This window comes from Solea solea, chromosome 10 (assembly GCF_958295425.1).
Source record: "Solea solea chromosome 10, fSolSol10.1, whole genome shotgun sequence".
In the NCBI taxonomy this organism is placed as follows: domain Eukaryota; kingdom Metazoa; phylum Chordata; class Actinopteri; order Pleuronectiformes; family Soleidae; genus Solea; species Solea solea.
In genome coordinates this window covers 12954504-12981563 of record NC_081143.1, presented here as the reverse complement: position 1 = coordinate 12981563, position 27060 = coordinate 12954504, and the positions used below count along the sequence as shown (strand labels likewise).

The 27060-nt window shown below is 37.2% G+C and overlaps 3 protein-coding genes and 2 long non-coding RNA genes across 5 annotated transcripts; all 5 read right to left on the bottom strand.

The window, feature by feature from the left end:
• Window positions 1-2723: 2723 nt before the first annotated feature.
• Window positions 2724-3481, bottom strand: LOC131466366 (uncharacterized). Its single transcript, XR_009241417.1, has 4 exons — window positions 3412-3481; window positions 3252-3325; window positions 3082-3144; window positions 2724-2998 (listed from the first exon to the last, which is right to left on the bottom strand). It is a non-coding gene; the product is annotated as an uncharacterized LOC131466366 (long non-coding RNA).
• A 3427-nt stretch (window positions 3482-6908) lies between these two features.
• On the bottom strand, window positions 6909-7629 carry LOC131466365 (uncharacterized). Its single transcript, XR_009241416.1, has 4 exons — window positions 7570-7629; window positions 7409-7482; window positions 7256-7306; window positions 6909-7160 (listed from the first exon to the last, which is right to left on the bottom strand). It is a non-coding gene; the product is annotated as an uncharacterized LOC131466365 (long non-coding RNA).
• A 4022-nt stretch (window positions 7630-11651) lies between these two features.
• On the bottom strand, window positions 11652-12530 carry LOC131466360 (spore coat protein SP96-like). The gene is made up of 4 exons (XM_058639542.1): window positions 12451-12530; window positions 12241-12314; window positions 12071-12139; window positions 11652-11953 (listed from the first exon to the last, which is right to left on the bottom strand). Exons 2-4 carry the CDS (start codon window positions 12295-12297, stop codon window positions 11771-11773), a joined length of 309 nt encoding a protein of 102 aa, XP_058495525.1. The 5' UTR covers window positions 12298-12314; window positions 12451-12530; the 3' UTR covers window positions 11652-11770.
• Window positions 12531-18595: 6065 nt separating this feature from the next.
• LOC131466362 (neurofascin-like) lies at window positions 18596-19447 on the bottom strand. The gene is made up of 4 exons (XM_058639544.1): window positions 19375-19447; window positions 19165-19238; window positions 19001-19069; window positions 18596-18883 (listed from the first exon to the last, which is right to left on the bottom strand). Exons 2-4 carry the CDS (start codon window positions 19219-19221, stop codon window positions 18737-18739), a joined length of 273 nt encoding a protein of 90 aa, XP_058495527.1. The 5' UTR covers window positions 19222-19238; window positions 19375-19447; the 3' UTR covers window positions 18596-18736.
• Window positions 19448-22762: 3315 nt separating this feature from the next.
• Window positions 22763-23617, bottom strand: LOC131466361 (uncharacterized). The gene is made up of 4 exons (XM_058639543.1): window positions 23545-23617; window positions 23335-23408; window positions 23171-23239; window positions 22763-23053 (listed from the first exon to the last, which is right to left on the bottom strand). Exons 2-4 carry the CDS (start codon window positions 23389-23391, stop codon window positions 22904-22906), a joined length of 276 nt encoding a protein of 91 aa, XP_058495526.1. The 5' UTR covers window positions 23392-23408; window positions 23545-23617; the 3' UTR covers window positions 22763-22903.
• Between the last annotated feature and the right edge of the window lie 3443 nt (window positions 23618-27060).

Below are 27060 nucleotides of genomic sequence, written 5' to 3'. Positions count from 1 at the left end.
AGGCTGAGGAGCTGGCTCTCAGCCAATACAGGGGTCGCCCTGTGGCTGAAGGCATCCCCGGGGGAAGCTCATCTGAGCCTGTCACCCCCAGGACACAAGTGCCTACATCAGATGCAAGTATACACTTATGTCTTTTTTTTAAATAAAACTTTTATATATATATATATACAGTATATATATATATGAGGAGGAGGAGACGCTGTCTGCTGCCACAGGGAGAGATCCGGAGGGGCCTATGTGTCTTAATATTATGTATAGCTACTGGCACTGCTCTACCCATTCATATTCATTTACATTCTTGAGTGTAATTTGGAGTTTGACATGTACACTGAAGTGATGAGCATAGATAATGGACAAACTAGCACATTCTTGTCCTTCCACAGAACATGGCTGGGCATCACCAAGAGGAGGGTCCATCAACTTCTAGAGCACAGCTTGACACAGTGAGATTTTCGGTCACTACCACGTTAAATCTGTATGTAGAACTGCAGGAATTAAATGTCGTCCATATGTTTCCGAGTTGCCGGTAAAAGAGTTGTACAGGGTGCACCTAATGAAAACCATTCAAAAAACCGAGAAAGAAATGGTGTACCTGGACCAGCAAATCAGAAAAATAGACTTGTAAATTCTATTACTTGAACGCCAGTTGAGGTGGGTGCATTGTCATGGTGAAACAGGTGAATATGTGAAATATGTTAATAGTTGGAACTATATTACAAATCCTGACTGTTGCTTTTGTACTTTTAGAGAATAAAGAAGAACCAAATCACATGTGAATTTGTCTTTTATTTTTAATCAAAACGTCTAATCTGGGTCAGAAGATTCTCTCACGACGTAATGCATTTCTAATAAATACGGCTTCGATGTCGATTGGATTTCTAATGAATGGGCAATCCATGTCTAACTGCTTTCTTCGTGTGGGAGAAGACAGGTAGAAACTCTGGGTTTCTTATAGTAAACCTGCCAGCGAGCAGGTTATGTTCACAGAGTAAGTTACCGCAGTAACAGACCCAGAGTTTAAGTTACCTCTCTTTCTGGAACGGATAACTCAGAGTTTCCCTCATCTCAGGGTTAACAAACTCAGAGTTCTCACATAACCCGCTTTCTGGAATACCCCTCAGGTCTATCCTTAGTCAGTGGTAAAAACATTAATTTTCAGCATCACAATTAGCTGTTTAAATTCATGAGGAAATGAATTAATCAGTGGATCTTCCCTGATATGAACACAAAACCTGTCCTTTCATATTTACATTTTTCACAATGACACATTTATTGCCTCTACTTTTCTTAAATGCCACTTTTTTAATGTAATGTTAACATTTGAATTGTCCCTGTCATGTGTGTTCTGCCTCTGTGAAGCACTTTGGATTGCCTTATGTAAGAATGATGCTATATAAATGTGTTTATTGAGTAAATGCCTAATGAAGTGTTTGCTCCGGGGTAGAAAGAATTCACTTTTGAATTTCATCCACTATGCAAGACTGTAGATAAACCTGAGCTGTGTTTGTGGAATGACTTGGGCCTTAATTGGGAGATGGTGCTTTTTTCTTTAGCAACTTTGATGGAATACCCCGAAGTCTCTTGTTATTTTTTGATTGAGAGAGAAACCCCTATTGGCTGAAATTACATACTGATCCAAAAAAAAAACATATCTGTGACCAGTTGCATCAGTCATTCAAAACTGAAGATCCAAGACTCCACATTTACTCATTTATCTAAGAGACAAACTTCTGCTCACTTTAAAAGTGATCTGTAAATTCCTAAATTCAGTTCTAAAATGCAAGTGGTAGAAAACAAGGATTAGAAACAGCATAAATCAAGTGGAAACTGGCTGTGATATCATCCATGAGATTCAAACTCCTTGTGTAAAGTCTGGAGATTTGTTATGAAACTAACTATTAAGACCGTTATCTCATCAGGAAAATGTTTACTGTTACAATAAATCAAGTGAGAAGTATAGGCCAATTTTCCCTCATATTTCAGTTTAAACGTACTTCTTTTTGCAACCAGCAGAGTTACCCCCGGTGGCTATTTAGTATCCTGTTGGCACACAGATAGATGAAGCTCACTTGTTACTGAAAAAATGCGAATATAAACACTATTAGGGGAACATTGCTTCAAACAAAATGATCTGCCAGTGCAGCAAGTAAATGGCACTTGTTAAGTTTTCTTGAAACAAGACAAAAATACCTTGAAACAATTCAAATTATCTTAAGTATCTTCAGCCATAATAAGTAAATAAGTCCAAAAAATGGTGTGGTTAAATAAATACACTGAATTCAAGTCAATTACACGAGTACACATTTGCATTTTAGTCTATATCTTATTAAACAGTGGTCTTCATTTTCTTTCATTTATTAGCCTCTGAGGGCAAGGGACAACATTTTTTGTTTTCCTGTGTAGACAGTGGATATCTAAGCCAACGCTTCTCCTTTCTGTTTACAATGTGACGAGCAACATAAAATACGAGAATAAGGTGTGGTTGAGAGACGACATCTACGACAAGATTTTTCGATGTTTGGCTCGTCTCTGTTAGTCAAAAGATCTACATGCATACTCTATCTGCATATGAATGCAGACACTTTGAGGTCTTTAAAAAATGTACAATAAATTAAGATTTTGCTGAATTTAGTTTACACTTTTAGGACTGGAAATAGCAAGAACATTATGGTGTATACTGTATGTCTAGAAGTGATTTTTAAAAAGGAATTGAGTCCACAGAGTTTACATTTCCAAAGTTTATTTATCAGGTAAAACAGAGAATAAAGTGATACTGATCATCACATTCATTTAGAATGATGTGATGATCTGGCAACAGTTTTCATTCACTTATTGAGCTCTGGTTACATGTCAGGTTTTATTTTGTAGTGGCAGCAGCAGCAGTAGTAGTAGTAGTAGTTGTAGTGGTAGCTGCAGTTGTCGTACTTAGTTGTTGAAGCAGCAGTTTAAGAAGCTCAAACCAAGGTGGGAAGCTGGGAAAGCCATGATGGGGAGGACCCTGAAAGAAAGTGACACATTTGTAAAGGCACATTAACGGTGGATAATTTTCTGGCAGTTTCCATGATACAGGAAAGCACTTACCCTAGGCAAATCGGAGCCAAAATGTGGGCGTCCATGTCCATGTCTTTTATGTTTTTCTCCAGCCTGTTAGCGTATTAGTGAATGAGTTCTTATTTCCATATATACCAACAACTCTACATATTGTATGTTACAGTAAAAGACAACACTAAAACTGTCACTGTAACACTTACCGGCTTGGCCAGAGCCAGGCTCAGGAGACATCCAAGCACCAACATTATCTTCAGCATGATTTCTGTGTTTATACCTGAGAAACAAAGATCTATGATCAACACATTGGTTCAAAGCATCAAGAAAACAGCAGAGAAAAGAAAACAATACTATTCCTGTTACCGTTAAGTCTTCACAACCTTAGATGAGTGTCTCACAGATAGTGAAGAAGATAGTTGTTCTGAAATGTGAGCTCCTATTATATACAGTAACAGGAGATGATTTAAACTCATTAGCAAATACAAGTGTTAAGAAATTGCAGGGATTAGGAAAATGCTCCACCTCCACACTGAGGAGAGGAAATCACAAGATAAATAATAAGAGGTGCACCTGGACTTTACCTAATATTGTACTTCATCAATTGGGTTCATCTTAAATTTAAATTCGAAAGAGTCAAAATTCACATTAGTTATTTCTTAACTTGACTTAACTTCTTGTTTTCAGTGCAGTTTTTTTCAGCCTCACTAGAACCTTTTTCAGCTCAAAACTAACTGTAAATCTAATGTATAATTTTGCCAGTTGAACACAGATGTCTAAAAGTAAACATCCAAATATATAACACTGAAGGTTGGAAAAAAAAAGTGTTTAATATACACAGACATAAACACAAACACATACCTTTTTGCATTTACATTGTGTGTACCCTAAAGTATTTCATGATCAACATAAATAAAGGGGTCAATATTAGAATTTTCCACATCAGTAACTGGATTCATTAGCTTGTCTCTGCATAATAAATAAATAAATAAATAAATACAATTACTATGTTACTTTGAATACATTATGCTCAGTTTAATCACAAAACAAAACACAAATTGCCCTTTGATGAGGTCACACTGATGCTCCTTTTTGTTGTAAGTGATGAAGAATAAATAGTTAGTTTTTTGATTAACCCAAAGTCAATCTCCCTTTTCCTGTCAGCGACACACTGTGGATGATAAACTCACAGCTGTTGCGAGAGTCACAACATTTTGGGAGTTGTTTGTTTCTGCCCAGTCATTGATGCAAACTGAGACTTGGTGGAGCTCTTACAAATTTGGGGAATTAAGAGATTTAACCAGGGAGTGTATCAAAGACACACTGAATCTCCTGTTTCCTCTTTCTCTGTTACTGTCAGAGTGGGATTTTTGGGTTATTTATAAATCCTATAGTTCATGATCAAGTTAGGGGTCTCACAAACCCCTCACACCGTGTGGAACTCCCTTAGCATCCAAACAAACTAAGACCTGCTGTTCCTTATACCTGTGATATATTCAGTTGTAGGACACTGAAGACAGACCTGTCTACACTGAGCTGACTGGTTACTGTGATACACTAGTTGGTCAATCTTGTGCAAATGTTCAAGCTTCATGTAAATTCTTGATTTTTCAGCAAGGTTTGAAGCATACATTCATTGTTCAATTGTTGAAGTTACAACACATGAAACTTGTAGCAAAGGTGACACTGATGTGGTTTAACAATGTAAAGTCAAATGCTTTATTAGAGCGACACACGAAATAACTACAAAATGTATTAAAAAAATGTTTCAATGTGATTTAAGTGTTAAAATAGTCCTCTATACTCCTTTCGGATACATTTTTCCGAAACTGGAAATTCATTGTTATTGTTGCAGTCTAGGTGCAAATGAAACATCATGATTGTAGTTAAAAGGGGCCAGAGGGTTTTCACCATCATGGACACACAGTTAAGGTTGTGCTATATTCAGCTTATGCTAAATATCTGTTGCTAAACCTGTTTTCAATTTGGAAACATTCAGCTAAACTGGATCAAATTTGAGAAAAATATACTTGTATAAAGTTAACACTGTTGGACAGAGCATGTCTGATGAGCATGTCATATGATTTAATTATGTATTTATTAGTTATTATTGATTATCATTATTTATATAGTGAGGCCCCACCTGGAGTTCAGAGGCCCAGCATTCACATATGTAGGTCAGAGACAAACTCCTGCTCGCTTTAGATGTGATGTGTAAATTCTTAAAATCATTTCTACAAAGGCCTTTGCAGCAAGAAGACCTGGGTTTGCAACCCAGTCGGAACAAGGACCTTCCTGTATGGAGTTTGCATGTTCTCCCTGTGTGTGCGTGGGTTTTCCCCGGGTTCTCCAGTTTCCTCCCACAGTTCAAAAACATGCAGATTTGGGGATTAGGCAAATTTGACACTCTAAATTGACCGTAGGTGAGAGTGTGAGGGTGGATGCTTGTTTGTCTCTATTGACTCGCCCCGCCTCACCTCGGCACGGCACGGTTAAGTTGCATTTCCACTAGCAAAGTACCTGGTACCAGGTACTTATTTTCATTTCCTGTTCTGGCGAGGTTCCAAGTGAGCTGAGGCGATACTATGCGCAACGTCACCAGACTCCCGGCCACTGATTGGTCAGAGTGCCATCAAAGGAAGAGACGTCCGGCACAAGAATCAAGCCGAACAATGCCAAACTGTATATCAGTTAAAAAGACTTAACAATCCTAGAAAACGTGGGTTAATCTCCAACAAATACGAGGGAAATGTCTAACATCTCAATATTAAACAGAGGAGTCTGGTGTATTTCGCGACAGCACTGCTGATCACGATTCTGACCGGCGAGTGGCTGTATTTCAGTCCAGTGACTGTGTCAGACGGAGTCTGGGCTCCGGTCATGGAGGAAGTACTGAACAAATATTTTTAATGAACTGATTCTAATGATTCAGTTACACTGAAAACAAATAATTTACTAGTCACTAGTCACTAGATTGTGTGTGTCACGTGTAAATTAAAGTCAGCTTCATGCAGCCATGCAGTGAGGACTTTTCCCATGTTGAGTAGGTAGTATTTTGTAGTGGAAAACCAACCTTAACTGTACTGAGACAAGACGAGGCAAGCTGGGACCATAGGCAGAAAAGGGGCTTATGTGGCCCTGTGATGGACTGGTGACCTGTCCAGGGTGTACCCCGCTTTTCACCCTATGTCAACTGGGTTTAGCACCAGCAACCCCCATGTGGAGGATTAAGCGGCAGAAAATGTGTGTGAGTTAGTGAGTGAGTTATATTCATCATTACAGAAGTAGTAGCTCTAATCCCAGTAATACTTCTAGAAATATCTTAAGTCAGTGACTCAGTCCTTCTTACATTTGAGAAACAATTTGAGACAAGTTGGACATCACCCATAAGAATGAACTCTGTGAAGCTTGGAGATCTGTTATTTGACCAGTGCCAAGATTACCTGTAACTAGCAATTGACACCATTAATGAATGACTTTATTCCTCCCCCAGGGGGGAAACACATTACAGTATCTTATTTGAAAAATGTTTATGTCAAGTGAGAAGTATAGGCTAATTTTCCCACAAACTTCAATTCAAACTTGTTTATTTTTGCAACCAGCAGGGTTACCCCTCCTTTCTGTTTGGCTTCAACTGGCAAACTGGTAGATGAAGCCTTCTTGTTATATAATAATCTATCTTATTAAAGATAAAGATATCACTCTTCATCTTCCAACAGTGTGAAAAAAAACTGCTACGAATGTGAGAACAAGTCATAAGTTATGGTTGAGAGAGAGAGAGAGAGAAAGAGAGGTTGAGGTCTGAAGTGTACAATAAATTCAGAGTTTGCTGAACTTTTTAAAAAAGACTTTAGTCCACAGAGTTTACATGACCAGAGTTTATTTATCAGATAAAACAGAGAATAAAGTGATGCTGATCATCACATTCATTTAGAATGATGTGATGATGTGACAACAGTTTTTATTATTGAGCTCTGGTTACATGTCAGGTTTTATTTTTTAGTGGTAGCAGTAGTCGTTGTAGTGGTAGCTGCAGTTGTCGTAGTTCGTAGTTGAAGCAGGAGTCTGATTAACTCTAACAAGTTAGTTGTGGTCAAGCCATTGTTGGAAGAAGCCTGAAAGAAAATGTCCATTTGTAAAGGCACATGAACGGTGGAGGATATTCTGGCAGTTTTAACAAACAGTCTCCATGATACAGAAAAGCACTTACCTCTTCAGAGCTAGAACGTGAACGTGCAAGTCGATGGTGTTTTTCATCAGCCTGTTAGAATATTTGTGAATGAGTTCTTATTTCCAAACAACTCTACATATTGCATATTACAGTGAAAAACAACAACACTAAAACTGTGATGGTAACACTTACCGGCTTGGCCAGAGCCAGGCTCAGGAGACATCCAAGCACAAACATTACCTTCAGCATGATTTCAGTGTTTATACCTGAGAAACAAATGACCTATGATCAACACATTGGTTCAAAGCATCAAGAAAACAGCAGAAAAAAGAAAACAATACTATTCCTGTTACCGTTAAGTCTTCACAACCTTAGATGAGTGTCTCACAGATGGTGAAAAAGATAGTTGTTCTGAAATGTGAGCTCCTATTATATACAGTAACAGGAGATGATTTAAACTCATTAGCAAATACAAGTGTTAAGAAATTGCAGGGATTAGGAAAATGCTCCACCTCCACACTGAGGAGAGGAAATAACAAGATAAATAATTAGAGGCGCACCTGGACTTTACTTATACATTATTTTGTATGTCATCAATTGGGTTCATCTTGAATTAAATTTGAATCAGTCAAAATTGAAATTGGTTATTTTATTAACTTGAAACCATTGTTTTCCGGTTTTTAGTTTCAGTTTTGGTGAAGTTAGATTTTGTGAAAGAAAAACCCTTTCCTTCCAAGTGTGTTGGACAAACAATGAAAACTTCCGTTAGCATCAAAACTCAAATGCTCAATCTGTGGTAATAAAAACAAATATTCATACAATCAGGTGATTGTACTTTTTAAGATTTTTAAGATTTCTAAGATTTATTTTTCTATAATTTTTGGGGAAAACTTCACCCACACTTGAGAAGCGATCAACCCTTTTCTGTCAGGTGATGATAAACGTACATATTCTCTCACAACTGTTGCAAGAGATACAACATTTAGGTTTCAGTTTAGATGGAGGTTGTTTATTTCTGTCTAATTAACAATAATTAACCAAGTAGTGTATCAATGAGTTATATTGAGTCTCCTAATACTACTGCTGTTTCTTTTATTATACTTGTGACATTATAATCAGAATCAGAATCAGAAGAGCTTTATTGCCAAGTACGATTTGCACATACAAGGAATTTGTTCTGGTGTCGTTGGTGCATAACAAGCATACAAAATTTTAAAAAGTTAAGTGAACAGTATACGTTTATATACACAGTATATAAATGTTTTGGTTTTTTTGCAATATGTATTACTTCTAGCAACTATGAAAGTGTAAACATGTACTCAATACAGATGAAACATTGCAGTAAAACTTGATTGAATGTGAAGAAAAGTAAGCTTGTACAAATGTAACATTTTGAAACTTCTAAATATGCTGGTGAGTGCTTAAAAATTCTTGAGGCATTTGATAAGATGTTACAGGAGAATTGAATTGAAAAGTAAAGAAAGGTTTGTGAACATATTTGCATGATATAAATGTGGTGCCAGGTCATCAGTAATTTTTCATCAAATATTTGTGCATGTCTGATATGAATATATCTGATATGTCATGTTTATTTGAGACAGACTGGAACAATTTAGCACGGTCCTGTGCTAGCAGCATAAACACCACTACCAATCAAGCAACCAACCAATCTACTCAGTTTTCTTTTCGTTTTCTTAATGTCATGTAAACACTTTGGTTCGACAAAAAATTGAGCTAGTCTTAGTTGGACTAACATAAGTGGATAATGTGATTCATAGTCCAATTACTCCTGCATGTATACGCTTAGTCGGACTTGGCGTTCTGCACATGCACCAAAATTTCTTTCCCCGTCTTTGACCTAAAAACTCTCCCGGTCTTTCTTTTGGACAACACAGCAACCACAAGAGCCATGCTCGATCTAATTTGCATCATGATTAACTTGTACAGCAGGTACGAAACAGACAGAACCTCAGCACGATCCATCTCACCGTCCATCTTACTGTTCACTGTTTGTTTTTACGTAAAGGTCAACAAGAAACCGATTCAATACACACTTGCTCCTAGAGAGATACAGCACTACCTACAGAGGCGGAGTCAGACGCCAATAAATCAATTGTTTCCTCCGCATATATATTTTTTTATCAATACATGCACTTTTATGATCTCAAGTTTTCTCAAACCACTCTTCATCATTTAGGCACCATGTAAAATGTGTTCCCCCACGGATTAAAAAAAAAACACTGACATCCTGACCCTAGGTAAAAAGAAAAAATATGAATCCAGTCATCCAAACAGCTGTCAAAGATGTTTTGTTTTTCTCCTCATCCTAAAATTGCATTGTGAAATGTGATAGATGGATGAAAGTCGGTCAGATGTTAGACCTGTTGTTTACTGGTTGTGTCAGACTCGGATCTTATTTCAGTCCACCATGTAATTGCATCCTGAACGCTGTTGCTCCACTTAGGGCGAGAAAAGTCAAAACCAGACCACAGCTCTGGCTAAACACTGGCAGCTCTTAAGCAATCATGCGGTGGAGCTGAAAAAAAGGAAAAGACATCATCAACCTTACATGTTGCAGAATTTAAAGATGGTAAAATAGAAATATTTGAATGAACCTTTGCATAAACACAGATCCAATCCGGAAAATCCTATTTTATTTCCATGGTCACACTTCAAGTTGCCTTCCTACTGTTCTTGAATCATCTGCTGACAAATGCAACCAGTTTAAATTATTTTTCTCTTAGAAACAAAAATCTTAAGTATCAGAAATAATATTTAATCCATCATCCAGACTGTCACTGAACTTCTTCAATAAAATCCACATTAGACCCTGACATCCTCAAACACTCCAGGCCAATCTCAAAACTGCCGTTTATTTTTTTTATCAACACTTTTGCTCTTCTCCATACACATGCTACCGCTGAGTTATATCATTAAAAAAACACACAATATTGTTTGCCATGTCACGAGGCGCCAGCTCTGTTAGTGTTTTTGTCTTGCTTAGTCAGTTTTTGTGTTAGTTTATGCTTAAAGTCACGTTAAGTTCATGTCACTTTTGGTGTTGGGTTTGATTTTCACTTCCCCTTTTATTTTGGTAAACGTTCATGTCTTCCTGTCGCGTTGTTTCTTCATCTGTCTTGACACATCTCCCCTAATTCCCTCATGCACTTCACCTGGTGATCCTTAAGTAATCATTATTCGCACAATGCTTTACTGATCCTGTCCAAACACTACACACACTAGACAGTGGTGTCCATTGTCCTAAATCTAGATTTTCCCAAATGAATCAGGTGCTTGTCTCATATTCCGGTGGGTATTACAAGAAGGAAAACACAAACGTTGAAGGAATGGCACTGCACCGGGAGCGTGGAACGCCTAGAGCAGAGTAGTGCATGTAATTCATATGAAAAACAAAGTGCTAAAGACTTAAGACATAAGTGAGATCATTTTTACACTGTATTTCATAATAACTGAGCGTGTCCAAGCATTTGGTTTGTTTATTTGCCTTAGGGACCGTTAAAGAAATGATTTCCCCACAAAAGCACAGCTCAATTAACAAATTCCACAATTTAATTACAAAGTGTGTGTGTGTGTGTGTGTGTGTGTGTGTGTTTGTTATAAGATATCATTTCATTATCAAGATATGAAAGACATTTGTTTTATCCCCAATTGTCCAATCAGCAATCAAAGTGCGCTGAGTGCCAGGTTATGTCCCGTTCTGACCACATAATTCAAAAGAGTCAAACCCAGAAGTATTATGACACATGAAGGTGATGACAACCGTTATATGTTGTTTAATTAATAATCTATGAAGCAAAACAATATTCAGCATTTATAAATAGTAAACATTTTAGCAAATTATCTTTAACCCTTAGAACACAGAGCATTTAGGCTGTGTTTGTTTCCATTACTATGTTAAAACATGTACAGAGGCGGATGTGCAATATAGTGTCTTACATCAGGCAATCTGATTTGTTTATTTGTACATGTTCACCAACTATAATAAACACACCTGAGCAAAAAGCACTAAAATATTTTAAAATCAGATTGAATTCGTGAAATTAGGAAATACATCACATTTCAAAGTTTGCTTGGCTCATTTTTATGAACAAAAATAAAAATAAATGTATTACTTCTGCACAAGTATGGCTATTCCCGTTTTTTGTTTTTTTTAAAAAGTGCAATATAAAATAAATCATAACTTTGACAACACATAAAATCATGGAAAATTGTGTAAATCCTGAAGATATGACCTATAAACCCCCCCAGCAGCAGGATGTCCATATAAGGACTTGTGTATTATTTCCACTGAAATTCACCAAGTGTGGGCCAGTGGCACAGATCAGATATAATATTTATAAACATTCTAAATGAGCAGAGAAACAGAAACATATTGAGCCAACATCTTTTTCAAATGATGAAGTTTATTAAGCAGATATCACAAGGGAAACTGCTGATTATGATCCACATTTACTTGAGAAAAACAGTACAGATCTCAAACATGCACATGGATGGATTTCATTTTCATGTTGATCTCTGCTTCAGTTTCAGATTCTACTTGGTAGTTGCAGCAGCAGTGGTAGCAGGAGCAGCAGCGGTGGTAGGAGCTTTAGTTGTAGTAGTAGCAGTAGTAGTAGTAGTAGTAGTGGCTGCAGTTGTAGTTGTCTTTCTGAGCGCCTTTAAGAGTTGCAGCAGCTCACGCAGTCTTGCCAGATCACTTGAAGCAGTACTGGTTCTCTTCAAGAAAAAGAGAAACATTCAGAGTCAGTTGTACAACAGAGTGTTTTCCAAGGACCTCTATAGAAACAGGCAGCTGGTTTAATGTTGAATGTACAGTACTAAGAGGCCACTCACTTCGTCTGAGTCTGATGATGAGTTAGACTCAGAACTTGAGCGGGCAACACGTTTGCGAGCCATGTCTCTCTGTTCAAATCCAAAAGTTGCAGGTTATATAGTTTCAGTTTCATCACAAGATATTCAAGTGCAAAGATAAGTGATATCGAATGCAAGAGAGATTGACTTACAGGTTGAGCCAGAGTGAGACTCAGGAGGCATCCAAGCACAAGCACTAACTTCAGCATGGTTTCAGTGATCACACCTGTTAAAACCAAGAAATACTGTAGGACCTGCTCAGCTCAACACTGTATCCAAAAACAAGATTCCAACCAAGCCACACAGGGAAGGCAGAATATTAAATAATGAAATAATGATAACAATAATTAGAATGTCATTACCTTCAGTTCTTTGCAAATTCAGTAGACAATCACAGAGATGGTCAAGTTGGATTGCTGTTGTGATGTTAGGGACGTGGAGATGGTCTTTTATACAGATACAGAATCAAATGTCATGTCATTTACGTCAACAGTGTTGGGAAATTGCAATTATTAAGAAATTGTTTCCCTCCACTTTGCAAGGTGTGGTTACTTTTCAGAGCCTGAAACCACACCTGTATACACATGATACACCGATTGGGGTCATGTGAGTATTATACTTCATATTGTGTGTGTGTGTGTGTGGGTGTGTTTGTGTTATAATAAGATATGATTTTATTATCAGCCACATATTAGGTTAAATATATGAAATTGTATATTATTAATAATATTATTTTTTTTCATCCCCAATCATCCAATAAGCTAGGTTATGACCCGTTCTGACCACATTCTTCAAAAAACTCAAACCCACAAGTATTAGGACACACTGAAGGTGATGACAGCCATTACATGTTGTTTAATTAATAATCTATGAAGCAAAAAAATATTCAGCATTTATAAATAGTAAACATTTAGCAAATTATTATTATTACTCTTAGAACACAGAACATTTCGGCTGCTTTTTTCCATTACTATGTTAAAGCATAAGCTCCTTTTAACACTAGACACCCCTGTCAAATATTTTACACATTTCCCTGGTAATTGTTGGAGATTAACCCACATTTTTAGGATTGTTAAGTGATCCACAGTTCAGCATTGTCTGGCTTGATTCTTGTGTCGGACGTCTCTTCCTGGGACGGCACTCGCTTGGAACCTCGCCAGAGCAGGTACTACAACAAGTGCTGAGTACTATCGCTAGTAGAAACACAAAATAACCGTGCAGCACCAAGCGAGACAAGGCAAGTCGAGCTAGTGGAAACATGCCAATATACAGAGGCCATAAGAGTGTAGTATAGTGTCTTACATCAGGCAATCTGATGACATGAATTATTTATTTTTACATGAACAAAAATAAAAGAAAAACAGTCTTTTTTGTGACTTCTGCATACGTGTCGCTACTCCCAGTTAAAAAACAACATAAAACAACATAAAATGAATCATAACTTTGACTTATAGCAACATACAAGTCTTCAACAACTTTTTTTTTTTACCTCCTACTCCTTGGATTTTCTTCTGCTGACAGAAACTTGGTGTAAACCAGGTGATAACAGCGCTTTCTCAGAGCTTCTCCCTCTCGGGTGCTCATTCTTCAGCTCACTGTGTACATTTGGCTGAGGTGGAGGTCTTGCTTGTGTCTTCAATGACAGTTGTAAATGTTTCTCTGGAAATTCTTAGGGACAGCCTCGCTGACCAGCAGAGGGCTGTAAGGGAGGCAAAATCACAACACTTGTCAAATATTATACCGAGCAGCAGTCACTGTCCTAGAGTGTTATTTAAAACTATTGATTCTTTTGTTAGTCCACATACTTCTGTTGCACCCAATGTCTCCATGTTAACGTGTGAGAATTTTCTTCACTTCTTCATTGATAAAGTGGATTTTGTAAAACAAATTACCAATAACATCAGTAATAAGGACTTGTCTGCTGCCCCTGCTCATTCTGCTGTTTTTAAGAAGTTTTAGCTGTTTTTTTTGCTCCTCCCTCACTGGCACAGTAAAATCTCTAAAACCCACAAATTGCCCACTGGATGTTGTCCCCGCTAGTATTTAAAAAAAGGTTTTTAATATTGTAGGGCCTGGGCTTTTGCTTGTGATTAGTTTTATTGAATTCTCACTTGTCATTCTTATCAAAGGTTTTAGAAAAAGTTGTTTTTACTCAGTTATAGTCATTTTTAGAAAAGAAACTCTGTTCTGGAGAAAATTCAGTCTGGTTTTAGGTCTCACCATAGCACTGAGTCTGCCTCGCTGAAAGTGCACAATCGCATCACTCTGTCTTTAGATAAAAAGTGCCCTGTTGTCCTCGTGTTGCTGTACCTCAGGGCAGCCTTTGACACAGTGGACCATGCTGTCCACTTGTCACACTTCAACAATTATGTTGGCATTCGATTCCAGGTCTAGATATTAACAGTTAACAAAGATTAGTGATATCGAATGCAAGAGAGATTGACTTACAGGTTGAGCCAGAGTGAGGCTCAGGAGGCATCCAAGCACAAGCACTAACTTCAGCATGGTTTCAGTGATCACACCTGTTAAAAACCAAGAAATACTGTAGGACCTGCTCAGCTCAACACTGTGTCCAAAAACAAAATTCCAACCAAGCCACACAGGGAAGGCAGAATATTAAATAATGAAATAATGATAACAATAATTAGAATGTCATTACCTTCAGTTCTTTGCAAATTCACAGAGATGGTCAAGTGGGGTTGCTGTTGTAATGTTAGGGACGTGGAGCTTGTCTTTTATACAGATACAGGAGCAGATGTCATGTCTTTTACGTCAACAGTGTTGGGAAATGGCAATTTTTAAGAAATTGTTTCCCTCCACTTTTCAAGGTGTGGTTACTTTTCAGAGCCTGAAACCACACCTGGATACACATGATATACAGAGTAGCATCAGTTAAATATCACATATGAGGTATAATATACAATTGTGTAAAACATTTCTTATTATACAGTATTACTTTACTAGGTTGGTCTTATATTTGATTGTATGCCCATTATACGGCAAATTGTTTAACAGATGCAACACATAAAGAAATACCTGGACTTATGATGACAAATCAGGTGGCTTAAGCAGGGAACAGGCAACACCCGTGAATAATGCTTTCCTGTCTGCTTCCTCTTGATTTAGGATGTTGCAGGATACTCAGCATAAATTACTCAAATATATCAGCAACTCTTCAATAATGATCTTTCCCGTTTATTTATTTTATTATTATTCTAAGATTTTTGAGAAGGGTGTGGCTGAGTATTTGCTACGTGGTTCGTATCAGTGAAGGCCACATATACTGTCGCACAGAGCAGGGGAGTGGATAAATAGAGCAGATTATTAATAGAGTCTCCAATACATTTATCTCAAAATGTAATTGGGAACTTCACACTGAAGGAACATAAACATAAATAACAGTAAAATGAATAATGAAAATAAAAGATAACTAATAGATATTGAAGACATTTAGTACATTCAAAAACAACATCTCACATTTTAAAGTGATATTCAAAAACAGACGGTGACGGAGACTGTCTGATGTCTAATGACAGCCCATTCCACAATAAAACACATCAAAGCAAAAAAACGCAATGACACGTGGTTTGCAGAAAATACATTAAATCTCACAACACAACAGCATATAACAAAACACAACAACAAATGTGATTTTTTTTTTAATTTGTTTCGTTTTGCGATTTGCTGTGGCGTTTTCTTCTTTGGGGATATTTTGCGATGTTCATTTTCTGTTGTCTTAAGAGTATTGCTTTTTCTTCTTATTTGCCACTGTGTTTTTGTGGTTTTCACTTCAGGGCCAACCTGAGCAAGAGAGAGATCCAGAATATTCCCAAAAATAAGATCTTAGTCAACGTGCAGCACATGCAAACTGTCATGGACCTCAATTGCTCCACACAAAACGTGCAGGAATCCAAGAGCTGCTACCTGAAGACGTACTTAGGCGTCCTCGACATAGAAGAGCCATTTCATTAATTAAAGCTACATGTTTAAACTCTTACAGTCATTAATTAATTATTTGAATCCAGTGATGGTATAATTCAATAATGCCCTGCCCCTCTTTTGTTTAGGAATAACCACAGATGTTGCTGCGAGGAGTTCAAAACAGATCCACACCCTGGGGGTTCATACTTTAGACAGGGAAAAAAGAGAGGTATTTACAGTTGTTTTTAATTATAAATGTATTACCAATAATCAAACAATGTCAGATTATTCATTATCCCAAAGGATAACAAATAATTTAGGGTATGAGAATTTGTCATTACTTTGGTTTATTTGGGGACCCAAACAAAAAAAAGGTGTATGCATTTCCATAAATGAAAGTTAGCTAATAAAATAAACCTTACAGACGCAGGAAAATTAAATCTAGATTTGTGAGAATGGATATTTAAAAAAAAAAAAACAGGGGCAATTTGAGAATGGTTTCATGAAACTTATACTTGAAACCAAATGTGACGTAGCAGGGAATTTTACTTAGAAATGAACAGTAACTTGTGCAGCCAAGAGTTCTTTTTTGACTAATTTTGTAATTGTATAATCAAGAGGTAACTATAGTGGCAAATAAACTCTTTGTTGAGTTCTGGCCCATTTTACAACATTTTACAACTGTCCTCAAGCATAAATATTGTTCTTAAAACTTCATGATATCCTCCACAAATACAATTGTGGTTCACCATTTTCATTGAATTTAGAGTGGTTTATTCAACACAAAGTAACACATTTGGCGTCCCAGTGCAAAATGACTGCCATAGAAAATGTATGGGTAAGACTATATTATGTTCATGCAACAGATGGACATCCACACTCATTTACTCACCAGATCCCAGATCTGAGAGGGATTTTCTTATACATGCAACACTAAGAATAAGAACCTTGTGACAAAGTGTATGTTGTGTAAAATCAAACGTCGCCTGAAAACTGAGTATAAGTTAACGTAAATGTTCCATCAGACTTGCTGATCCTACCCTGTGGCAACTTCAGTTACCAAGAGGAGGTGATATTGACAAGAGAGGAAGCAGAACTGTTCTTGCTACATGCCTTAGGCTCATTATATCCTCAGGGTTTAAAGGCTGACCTGATATGAGTAACGTTGTATTGGGGTTTTTACCTGGAATATATCATATTACAAAGAAACTGCACTTTAGTACAACTCCTCTGATGTTTGTGCACTTCTCTCATTTAGAACATAGGTGTCATGACCTTAAGTTTCTGGTGTTTAATTCCCACACAAAGCAGGCCTGCATAGATGTGTAACACCTAGAGAATTACAAAAGTGTCAGCTGAAGTTGCTGAACTACAACTCCCAGCTGAGCAGTGCTAACCCAGCATAGATGTATTACTCATGAAGCGGATTTTTGTGTTAAACCTAATGTATTCTCATAAATTGTCTTGCCCATGATAATATTTATCATTGAAACATAAAATTCACCCTCTGTGTTCCCACTCTCCTCTCTGTCACTGTCGGTACTTGAAACACAGTTTATTTTCATCTTGGAGGAGATCGTTTCTGACTTTCTTCAAACTTTATTCATGAATGACATTCATGTCATTGATTTTGGTTTTTTTTTGGTTTGGTTTTGTGTGCAACAGTGACATTCTGAAACATTGTTTTTTGTTTAAAACATTTTATTGTTGTGAAAACAACAATAACAAGCCCTATTCTTTTTTCTCTCTACTTCCTTCTACTCGGTTCAATTATATCCAGACATAACCTGTCGTTTCATTGTTATGCTGATGATGTTCAGATTTATTTACCTTTGCAGTCCAACCATAGTGTCTCACAAAGCATTTTACTTAAGTGCATTTCTGACATCAAGTAGTAGCGGAGACAATTTCCTTCATTTAAATTAAACAAAGACGGAGTTGCTTTTGGTGATCCTGGAGCAGCGAGCGGGGTGCCCTGTCTCCACAGGTCAGCTCAACTATTAGAAACCTTGGTGTTAAATGTCAATACAGGTATTTATCATTTGCGTATACTGGAGAAAGCGAGACCATTTTTAACTCGCCACAACCTAGAGGTAGCCATACACGCATTTATTAGTTCTAGACTGGACTATTGTAATGCCCTTTATGTTGGTGTCACTCAGTCTTCTTTGAGCCGCCTCCAGTTATTGCAAAATCTGGCTGCTCCTCAAACTAAACAGGAGCACATCACTCCAATACTTTATTTTCTCCACTGACCACCTGTGTGTTTTTTAGAATTGATTTTAAGCTTTTTAATGTTTGTTTTTAAAGCCCTTAATGGCCTCACCCCAGCCTATTAAACAGACATTTTAACTGTTCAGAAGCACAGGAGAGATTTACAGTCGTCCAACCAGCTTATGCTTGACGATTCCAGGTCTAGATATTAACAGTGGGGTGACCGAGACTTTTCAGGTGCCGCCCCCAGGCTCTGGAATAATTACAGATCTGTGCCACGTGAGCACTAAGATACATGCAGCTCTTTTGTATCCACTTAAAATATTTTAAAATTCCAAATGAGCAGAGAAAAAGAAACATTTTGAGCCAACATCTTTTTCAAATTGTGAAGTTTATTAAGCAGATATCACAAGGGAAACTGCTGATTTTGATCCACATTTACTTGAACTGAACATGCACATCGCTCATGATTGGATTTCATTCTCATGTTGATCTCTGCTTCAGTTTCAGAATCTACTTGGTAGTTGCAGCAGCAGTGGTGGCAGGAGCTTTAGTTGTAGTAGTAGTAGTAGTGGCTGCAGTTGTAGTTGTGGTAGAGAGTAAGAGTCTCAGTAGCTCAAGCAGTTGTGAAACAGAAATATTACTAGTACCAGTAGTTTGCTTCAAGAAAAACAGAAACATTCAGAGTCAGTTGTACAACAGAGGGTTTTCCAAGGACCTCTATAGAAACAGGCAGCTGGTTTAATGTTGAATGTACAGTACTAAGAGGCCACTCACCTCGTTGGAGCCTGATGCTGAGTTAGACTCAGAACTTGAGCGGGCAACACGTTTGTGAGCCATGTCTCTCTGTACAAATCCAAAAGTTGCAGGTTATATAGTTTCAGTTTCATCACAAGAAGTGTTGTGATATTCAAGTGCAAAGATAAGAGAGATTGACTTACAGGTTGAGCCAGAGTGAGGCTCAGGAGGCATCCAAGCACAAGCACTAACTTCAGCATGGTTTCAGTGATCACACCTGTTAAAACCAAGAAATACTGTAGGACCTGCTCAGCTCAACACTGTGTCCAAAAACAAAATTCCAACCAAGCCACACAGGGAAGGCAGAATATTAAATAATGAAATAATGATAACAATAATTAGAATGTCATTACCTTCAGTTCTTTGCAATTTCAGTAGACAATCACAGAGATGGTCAAGTGGGGTTGCTGTTGTGATGTTAGGGACGTGGAGCTTGTCTTTTATACAGATACAGGAGCAGATGTCATGTCTTTTACGTCAACAGTGTTGGGAAATGGCAATTTTTAAGAAATTGTTTCCCTCCACTTTTCAAGGTGTGGTTACTTTTCAGAGCCTGACACCACACCTGGATACACATGATATACAGAGTAGCATTAGTTAAATATCACATTTGAGGTATAATATACAATTGTGTAAAACATTTCTTATTATACAGTATTACTTTAATGGTTGGTCTTATATTTGATTGTATGCCCGTTTATACGGCAAATTGTTTAACAGATGCAACACATAAAGAAATACCTGGACTTATGATGACAAATCAGGTGGCTTAAGCAGGGAACAGGCAACACCCGTGAATAATGCTTTCCTGTCTGCTTCCTCTTGATTTAGGATGTTGCAGGATACTCAGCATAAATTACTCAAATATATCAGCAACTCATCAATAATGATCTTTCCCATTTATTTATTTATTTTATTATTATTCTAAGATGTTTGAGAAGGGTGTGGCTGAGTATTTGCCATGTGGTTCGTATCAGTGAAGGCCACATATACTGTCGCACAGAGCAGGGGAGTGGATAAATAGAGCAGATTAGGAATAGAGTCTTCAATACATTTATCAAAAATAATCTTTTTTGCAGGTTCTTCAGGAGTAATGAAGCTCATATTTGTCGCAGCTTTACTTCTGTCAGCAGCAGACTGGGGTCATGTGAGTATTATGCTTTATATTATAATAAATAAATAGAGCTGCTACCTGAAGACGTATTTAGGCGTCCTCGACATAGAAGAGCCATTTCATTAATTAAAGCTACATGTTTAAACTCTTACAGTCATTAATTAATTATTTGAATCCAGTGATGGTATAATTCAATAATGCCCTGCCCCTCTTTTGTTTAGGAATAACCACAGATGTTGCTGCGAGGAGTTCAAAACAGATCCACACCCTGGGGGTTCATACTTTAGACAGGGAAAAAAGAGAGGTATTTACAGTTGTTTTTAATTATAAATGTATTACCAATAATAAAACAATGTCAGATTATTCATTATCACAAAGGATAACAAATAATTTAGGGTATGAGAATTTGTCATTACTTTGGTTTGTTTGGGGACCCAAACAAAAAAAAGGTGTATGCATTTCCATAAATGAAAGTTAGCTAATAAAATAAACCTTACAGACGCAGAAAATTAAAATCTACATTTGTGAGAATGGATATTTAAAAAAAAAAAACAGGGGCAATTTGAGAGTGGTTTCATGAAACTTATACTTGAAACCAAATGCGACATAGCAGGGAATTTTACTTACAAATGAACTGTAACTTGTGCAGCCAAGAGTTGTTTTTTGACTAATTTTGTAATTGTATGATCAAGAGGTAACTATACTGGCAAATTTCTGGCCCATTTTACAACATTTTACAACTGTCCTCAAGCATAAATATTGTTCTTAAAACTTCATGATATCCTCCACAAATACCATTGTGGTTCACCATTTTCATTGAATTTAGAGTGGTTTATTCAACACAAAGTAACACATTTGGCGTCCCAGTGCAAAATGACTGCCATAGAAAATGTAAGGGTAAGACTATATTATGTTCATGCAACAGATGGACATCCACACACATTTACTCACCAGATCCCAAATCTGAGAGGGATCTTCTTATACATGCAACACTAAGAATAAGAACCTTGTGACAAAGTGTATGTTGTGTAAAATCAAACGTCGCCTGAAAACTGAGTATAAATGAACGTAAATGTTCCATCAGACTTGCTGATCCTACCCTGTGGCAACTTCAGTTACCAAGAGGAGGTGATATTGACAAGAGAGGAAGCAGAACTGTTCTTGCTACATGCCTTAGGCTCATTGTATCCTCAGGGTTTAAAGGCTGACCTGATATGAGTAACGTTGCATTGGGGTTTTTACCTGGAATATATCATATTACAAAGAAACTGCACTTTAGTACAACTCCTCTGATATTTGTGCAGTTCTCTCATTTAGAACATAGGTGTCATGGTGTTTAATTCCCACACAAAGCAGGCCTTCATAGATGGGTAACACCTAGAGAATTACAAAAGTGTCAGCTGAAGTTGCTGAACTACAACTCCCAGCTGAGCAGTGCTAACCCAGCATAGATGTATTACTCATGAAGCAGATTTTTGTGTTAAACCTAATGTATTCTCATAAATTGTCTTGCCCATGATAATATTTATCATTGAAACATAAAATTCACCCTCTCTGTTCCCACTCTCCTCTCTGTCACTGTCGTTACTTGAAACACAGTTTATTTTCATCTTGGAGGAGATCGTTTCTGACTTTCTTCAAACTTTATTCATGAATGACACTCATGTAATTGATTTGGGTTTTTTTTTTTGGTTTGGTTTTGTGTGCAACAGTGACATTCTGAAACATTTTGTTTAGAACATTTTATTGTTGTGAAAACAAGCAATTGGCCCTATTCTCTTTTCTCTCTACTTACTTCCACTCGGTTCAATTATATCCAGACATAACCTGTCGTTTCATTGTTATGCTGATGATGTTCAGATTTATTTACCTTTGCAGTCCAACCATAGTGTCTCACAAAGCATTTTACTTAAGTGCATTTCTGACATCAAGTAGTAGCTGAGACAATTTTCTTCATTTAAATGAAACAAAGACGGAGTTGCTTTTGGTGATCCTGGAGCAGCGAGCTGGGGTGCCCTGTCTCCACAGGTCAGCTCAACTATTAGAAACCTTGGTGTTAAATGTCAAGACAGGTATTTATCATTTGCGTATACTGGAGAAAGCAAGACCATTTTTAACTCGCCACAACCTAGATGTAGCCATACACGCATTTATTAGTTCTAGACTGGACTATTGTAATGCCCTTTATGTTGGTGTCACTCAGTCTTCTTTGAGCCGCCTCCAGTTATTGCAAAATCTGGCTGCTCCTCAAACTAAACAGGAGCACATCACTCCAATACTTTATTTTCTCCACTGACCACCTGTGTGTTTTTTAGAATTGATTTTAAGCTTTTTAATGTTTGTTTTTAAAGCCCTTAATGGCCTCACCCCAGCCTATTAAACAGACATTTTAACTGTTCAGAAGCACAGGAGAGATTTACAGTCATCCAACCAGCTTATGCTTGACGATTCCAGGTCTAGATATTAACAGTGGGGTGACCGAGACTTTTCAGGTGCCGCCCCCAGGCTCTGGAATAATTACAGATCTGTGCCACGTGAGCACTAAGATACATGCAGCTCTTTTGTATCCACTTAAAATATTTTAAAATTCCAAATGAGCAGAGAAAAAGAAACATTTTGAGCCAACATCTTTTTCAAATTGTGAAGTTTATTAAGCAGATATCACAAGGGAAACTGCTGATTTTGATCCACATTTACTTGAACTGAACATGCACATCGCTCATGATTGGATTTCATTCTCATGTTGATCTCTGCTTCAGTTTCAGAATCTACTTGGTAGTTGCAGCAGCAGTGGTGGCAGGAGCTTTAGTTGTAGTAGTAGTAGTAGTAGTGGCTGCAGTTGTAGTTGTGGTAGAGAGTAAGAGTCTCAGCAGCTCAAGCAGTTGTGAAACAGAAATATTACTAGTACCAGTAGTTTGCTTCAAGAAAAACAGAAACATTCAGAGTCAGTTGTACAACAGAGGGTTTTCCATGAACCTCTATAGAAACAAGCAGCTGGTTTAATGTTGAATGTACAGTACTAAGAGGCCACTCACCTCGTTGGAGCCTGATGCTGAGTTAGACTCAGAACTTGAGCGGGCAACACGTTTGTGAGCCATGTCTCTCTGTACAAATCCAAAAGTTGCAGGTTATATAGTTTCAGTTTCATCACAATAAGAGTTGTGATATTCAAGTGCAAAGATAAGAGAGATTGACTTACAGGTTGAGCCAGAGTGAGGCTCAGGAGGCATCCAAGCACAAGCACTAACTTCAGCATGGTTTCAGTGATCACACCTGTTAAAACCAAGAAATACTGTAGGACCTGCTCAGCTCAACACTGTGTCCAAAAACAAAATTCCAACCAAGCCACACAGGGAAGGCAGAATATTAAATAATGAAATAATGATAACAATAATTAGAATGTCATTACCTTCAGTTCTTTGCAATTTCAGTAGACAATCACAGAGATGGTCAAGTGGGGTTGCTGTTGTGATGTTAGGGACGTGGAGCTTGTCTTTTATACAGATACAGGAGCAGATGTCATGTCTTTTACGTCAACAGTGTTGGGAAATGGCAATTTTTAAGAAATTGTTTCCCTCCACTTTTCAAGGTGTGGTTACTTTTCAGAGCTTGAAACCACACCTGGATACACATGATATACAGAGTAGCATCAGTTAAATATCACATATGAGGTATAATATACAATTGTGTAAAACATTTCTTATTATACAGGATTACTTTAAAGGTTGGTATTATATTTGATTGTATGCCCATTATACGGCAAATTGTTTAACAGATGCAACACATAAAGAAATACCTGGACTTATGATGACAAATCAGGTGGCTTAAGCAGGGAACAGGCAACACCCGTGAATAATGCTTTCCTGTCTGCTTCCTCTTGATTTAGGATGTTGCAGGATACTCAGCATAAATTACTCAAATATATCAGCAACTCTTCAATAATGATCTTTCCCGTTTATTTATTTTATTATTATTCTAAGATGTTTGAGAAGGGTGTGGCTGAGTATTTGCTACGTGGTTCGTATCAGTGAAGGCCACATATACTGTCGCACAGAGCAGGGGAGTGGATAAATAGAGCAGATTATTAATAGAGTCTCCAATACATTTATCTCAAAATGTAATTGGGAACTTCACACTGAAGGAACATAAACATAAATAACAGTAAAATGAATAATGAAAATAAAAAATAACTAACAGATATTGAAGACATTTAGTACATTCAAAAACAACATCTCACATTTTAAAGTGATATTCAAAAACAGACGGTGACGGAGACTGTCTGATGTCTAATGACAGCCCATTCCACAATAAAACATATCAAAGCAAAAAACCACAATGACAAGTGGTTTGCAGAAAACACATTAAATCTCACAACACAACAGCATATAACATAACACAACAACAAATGTGATTTTTTTAAATGTGTTTCGTTTTGCGATTTGCTGTGGCGTTTTCTTCTTTGGGGATATTTTGCGATTTGCCTTTATGTTCATTTTCTGTTGTCTTAAGAGTATTGCATTTTCTTCTTATTTGCCACTTTGTTTTTGTGTTTTCCATTTGTCTTTGTGGTTTTCACTTCAGGGCCAACCTGAGCAAGAGAGAAATCCAGAATATTCCCAAAAAAAGATCTTAGTCAACGTGCAGCACGGCAGGGCCTTCATATATGACTGCGGCTTATAAAACGCGCAGCACATACAAACTGTCATGGACCTCAATTGCTCCACACAAAACGTACAGGAATCCAAGAGCTGCTACCTGAAGACGTACTTAGGCGTCCTCGACATAGAAGAGCCATTTCATTAATTAAAGCTACATGTTTAAACTCTTACAGTCATTAATTAATTATTTGAATCCAGTGATGGTATAATTCAATAATGCCCTGCCCCTCTTTTGTTTAGGAATAACCACAGATGTTGCTGCGAGGAGTTCAAAACAGATCCCCACCCTGGGGGTTCATACTTTAGACAGGGAAAAAAGAGAGGTATTTACAGTTGTTTTTAATTATAAATGTATTACCAATAATCAAACAATGTCAGATTATTCATTATCCCAAAGGATAACAAATAATTTAGGGTATGAGAATTTGTCATTACTTTGGTTTATTTGGGGACCCAAACAAGAAAAAGGTGTATGCATTTCCATAAATGAAAGTTAGCTAATAAAATAAACCTTACAGACACAGGAAAATAAAATCTAGATTTGTGAGAATGGATATTTAAAAAAAAAACTGAAAAAAAACAGGGGCAATTTGAGAATGGTTTCATGAAACTTATACTTGAAACCAAATACGACATAGCAGGGAATTTTACTTAGAAATGAACAGTAACTTGTGCAGCCAAGAGTTCTTTTTTGACTAATTTTGTAATTGTATGATCAAGAGGTAACTATAGTGGCAAATAAACTCTTTGTTGAGTTCTGGCCCATTTTACAACATTTTACAACTGTCCTCAAGCATAAATATTGTTCTTAAAACTTCATGATATCCTCCACAAATACAATTGTGGTTCACCATTTTCATTGAATTTAGAGTGGTTTATTCAACACAAAGTAACACATTTGGCGTCCCAGTGCAAAATGACTGCCATAGAAAATGTATGGGTAAGACTATATTATGTTCATGCAACAGATGGACATCCACACTCATTTACTCACCAGATCCCAGATCTGAGAGGGATTTTCTTATACGTGCAACACTAAGAATAAGAACCTTGTGACAAAGTGTATGTTGTGTAAAATCAAACGTCGCCTGAAAACTGAGTATAAATGAACGTAAATGTTCCATCAGACTTGCTGATCCTACCCTGTGGCAACTTCAGTTACCCAGAGGAGGTGATATTGACAAGAGAGGAAGCAGAACTGTTCTTGCTACATGCCTTAGGCTCATTATATCCTCAGGGTTTAAAGGCTGACCTGATATGAGTAACGTTGTATTGGGGTTTTTACCTGGAATATATCATATTATAAAGAAACTGCACTTTAGTACAACTCCTCTGATATTTGTGCAGTTCTCTCATTTAGAACATAGGTGTCATGACCTTAAGTTTCTGGTGTTTAATTCCCACACAAAGCAGGCCTTTATAGATGTGTAACACCTAGAGAATTACAAAAGTGTCAGCTGAAGTTGCTGAACTACAACTCCCAGCTTAGCAGTGCTAACCCATCATAGATGTATTACTCATGAAGCGGATTTTTGTGTTAAACCTAATGTATTCTCATAAATTGTCTTGCCCATGATAATATTTATCATTGAAACATAAAATTCACCCTCTGTGTTCCCACTCTCCTCTCTGTCACTGTCGGTACTTGAAACACAGTTTATTTTCATCTTGGAGGAGATCGTTTCTGACTTTCTTCAAACTTTATTCATGAATGACACTCATGTAATTGATTTTGGGTTTTTTTTTGGTTTGGTTTTTTGTGCAACAGTGACATTCTGAAACATTGTTTTTTGTTTAGAACATTTTATTGTTGTGAAAACAAGCAATTGGACCTATTCTCTTTTCTCTCTACTTACTTCTACTCGGTTCAATTATATCCAGACATAACCTGTCTTTTCATTGTTATGCTGATGATGTTCAGATTTATTTACCTTTGCAGTCCAACCATAGTGTCTCACAAAGCATTTTACTTAAGTGCATTTCTGACATCAAGTAGTAGCGGAGACAATTTCCTTCATTTAAATTAAACAAAGACGGAGTTGCTTTTGGTGATCCTGGAGCAGCGAGCGGGGGTACCCTGTCTCCACAGGTCAGCTCAACTATTAGAAACCTTGGTGTTGTCTTTGACTGTAATCTAAATTTTAACAAATATGTCAAGACAGGTATTTATCATTTGCGTATACTGGAGAAAGCAAGACCATTTTTAACTTGCCACAACCTAGAGGTAGCCATACACGCATTTATTAGTTCTAGACTGGACTATTGTA

Excerpts from the sequence above, each read along its gene's own strand:
- LOC131466361 (XM_058639543.1), bottom strand. The coding sequence starts at position 23,391 with ATGCTGAAGTTAGTGCTTGTGCTTGGATGCCTCCTGAGCCTCACTCTG. Across the intron at positions 23,240-23,334 it reads GCCTCACTCTGGCTCAACCT|AGAGACATGGCTCACAAACG; the intron begins GTAAGTCAATCT and ends GGATTTGTACAG. Across the intron at positions 23,054-23,170 it reads CAGCATCAGGCTCCAACGAG|CAAACTACTGGTACTAGTAA; the intron begins GTGAGTGGCCTC and ends TTTTTCTTGAAG.
- LOC131466362 (XM_058639544.1), bottom strand. The coding sequence starts at position 19,221 with ATGCTGAAGTTAGTGCTTGTGCTTGGATGCCTCCTGAGCCTCACTCTG. Across the intron at positions 19,070-19,164 it reads GCCTCACTCTGGCTCAACCT|AGAGACATGGCTCACAAACG; the intron begins GTAAGTCAATCT and ends GGATTTGTACAG. Across the intron at positions 18,884-19,000 it reads CAGCATCAGGCTCCAACGAG|CAAACTACTGGTACTAGTAA; the intron begins GTGAGTGGCCTC and ends TTTTTCTTGAAG.
- LOC131466360 (XM_058639542.1), bottom strand. The coding sequence starts at position 12,297 with ATGCTGAAGTTAGTGCTTGTGCTTGGATGCCTCCTGAGTCTCACTCTG. Across the intron at positions 12,140-12,240 it reads GTCTCACTCTGGCTCAACCT|AGAGACATGGCTCGCAAACG; the intron begins GTAAGTCAATCT and ends GGATTTGAACAG. Across the intron at positions 11,954-12,070 it reads CATCATCAGACTCAGACGAA|AGAACCAGTACTGCTTCAAG; the intron begins GTGAGTGGCCTC and ends TTTTTCTTGAAG.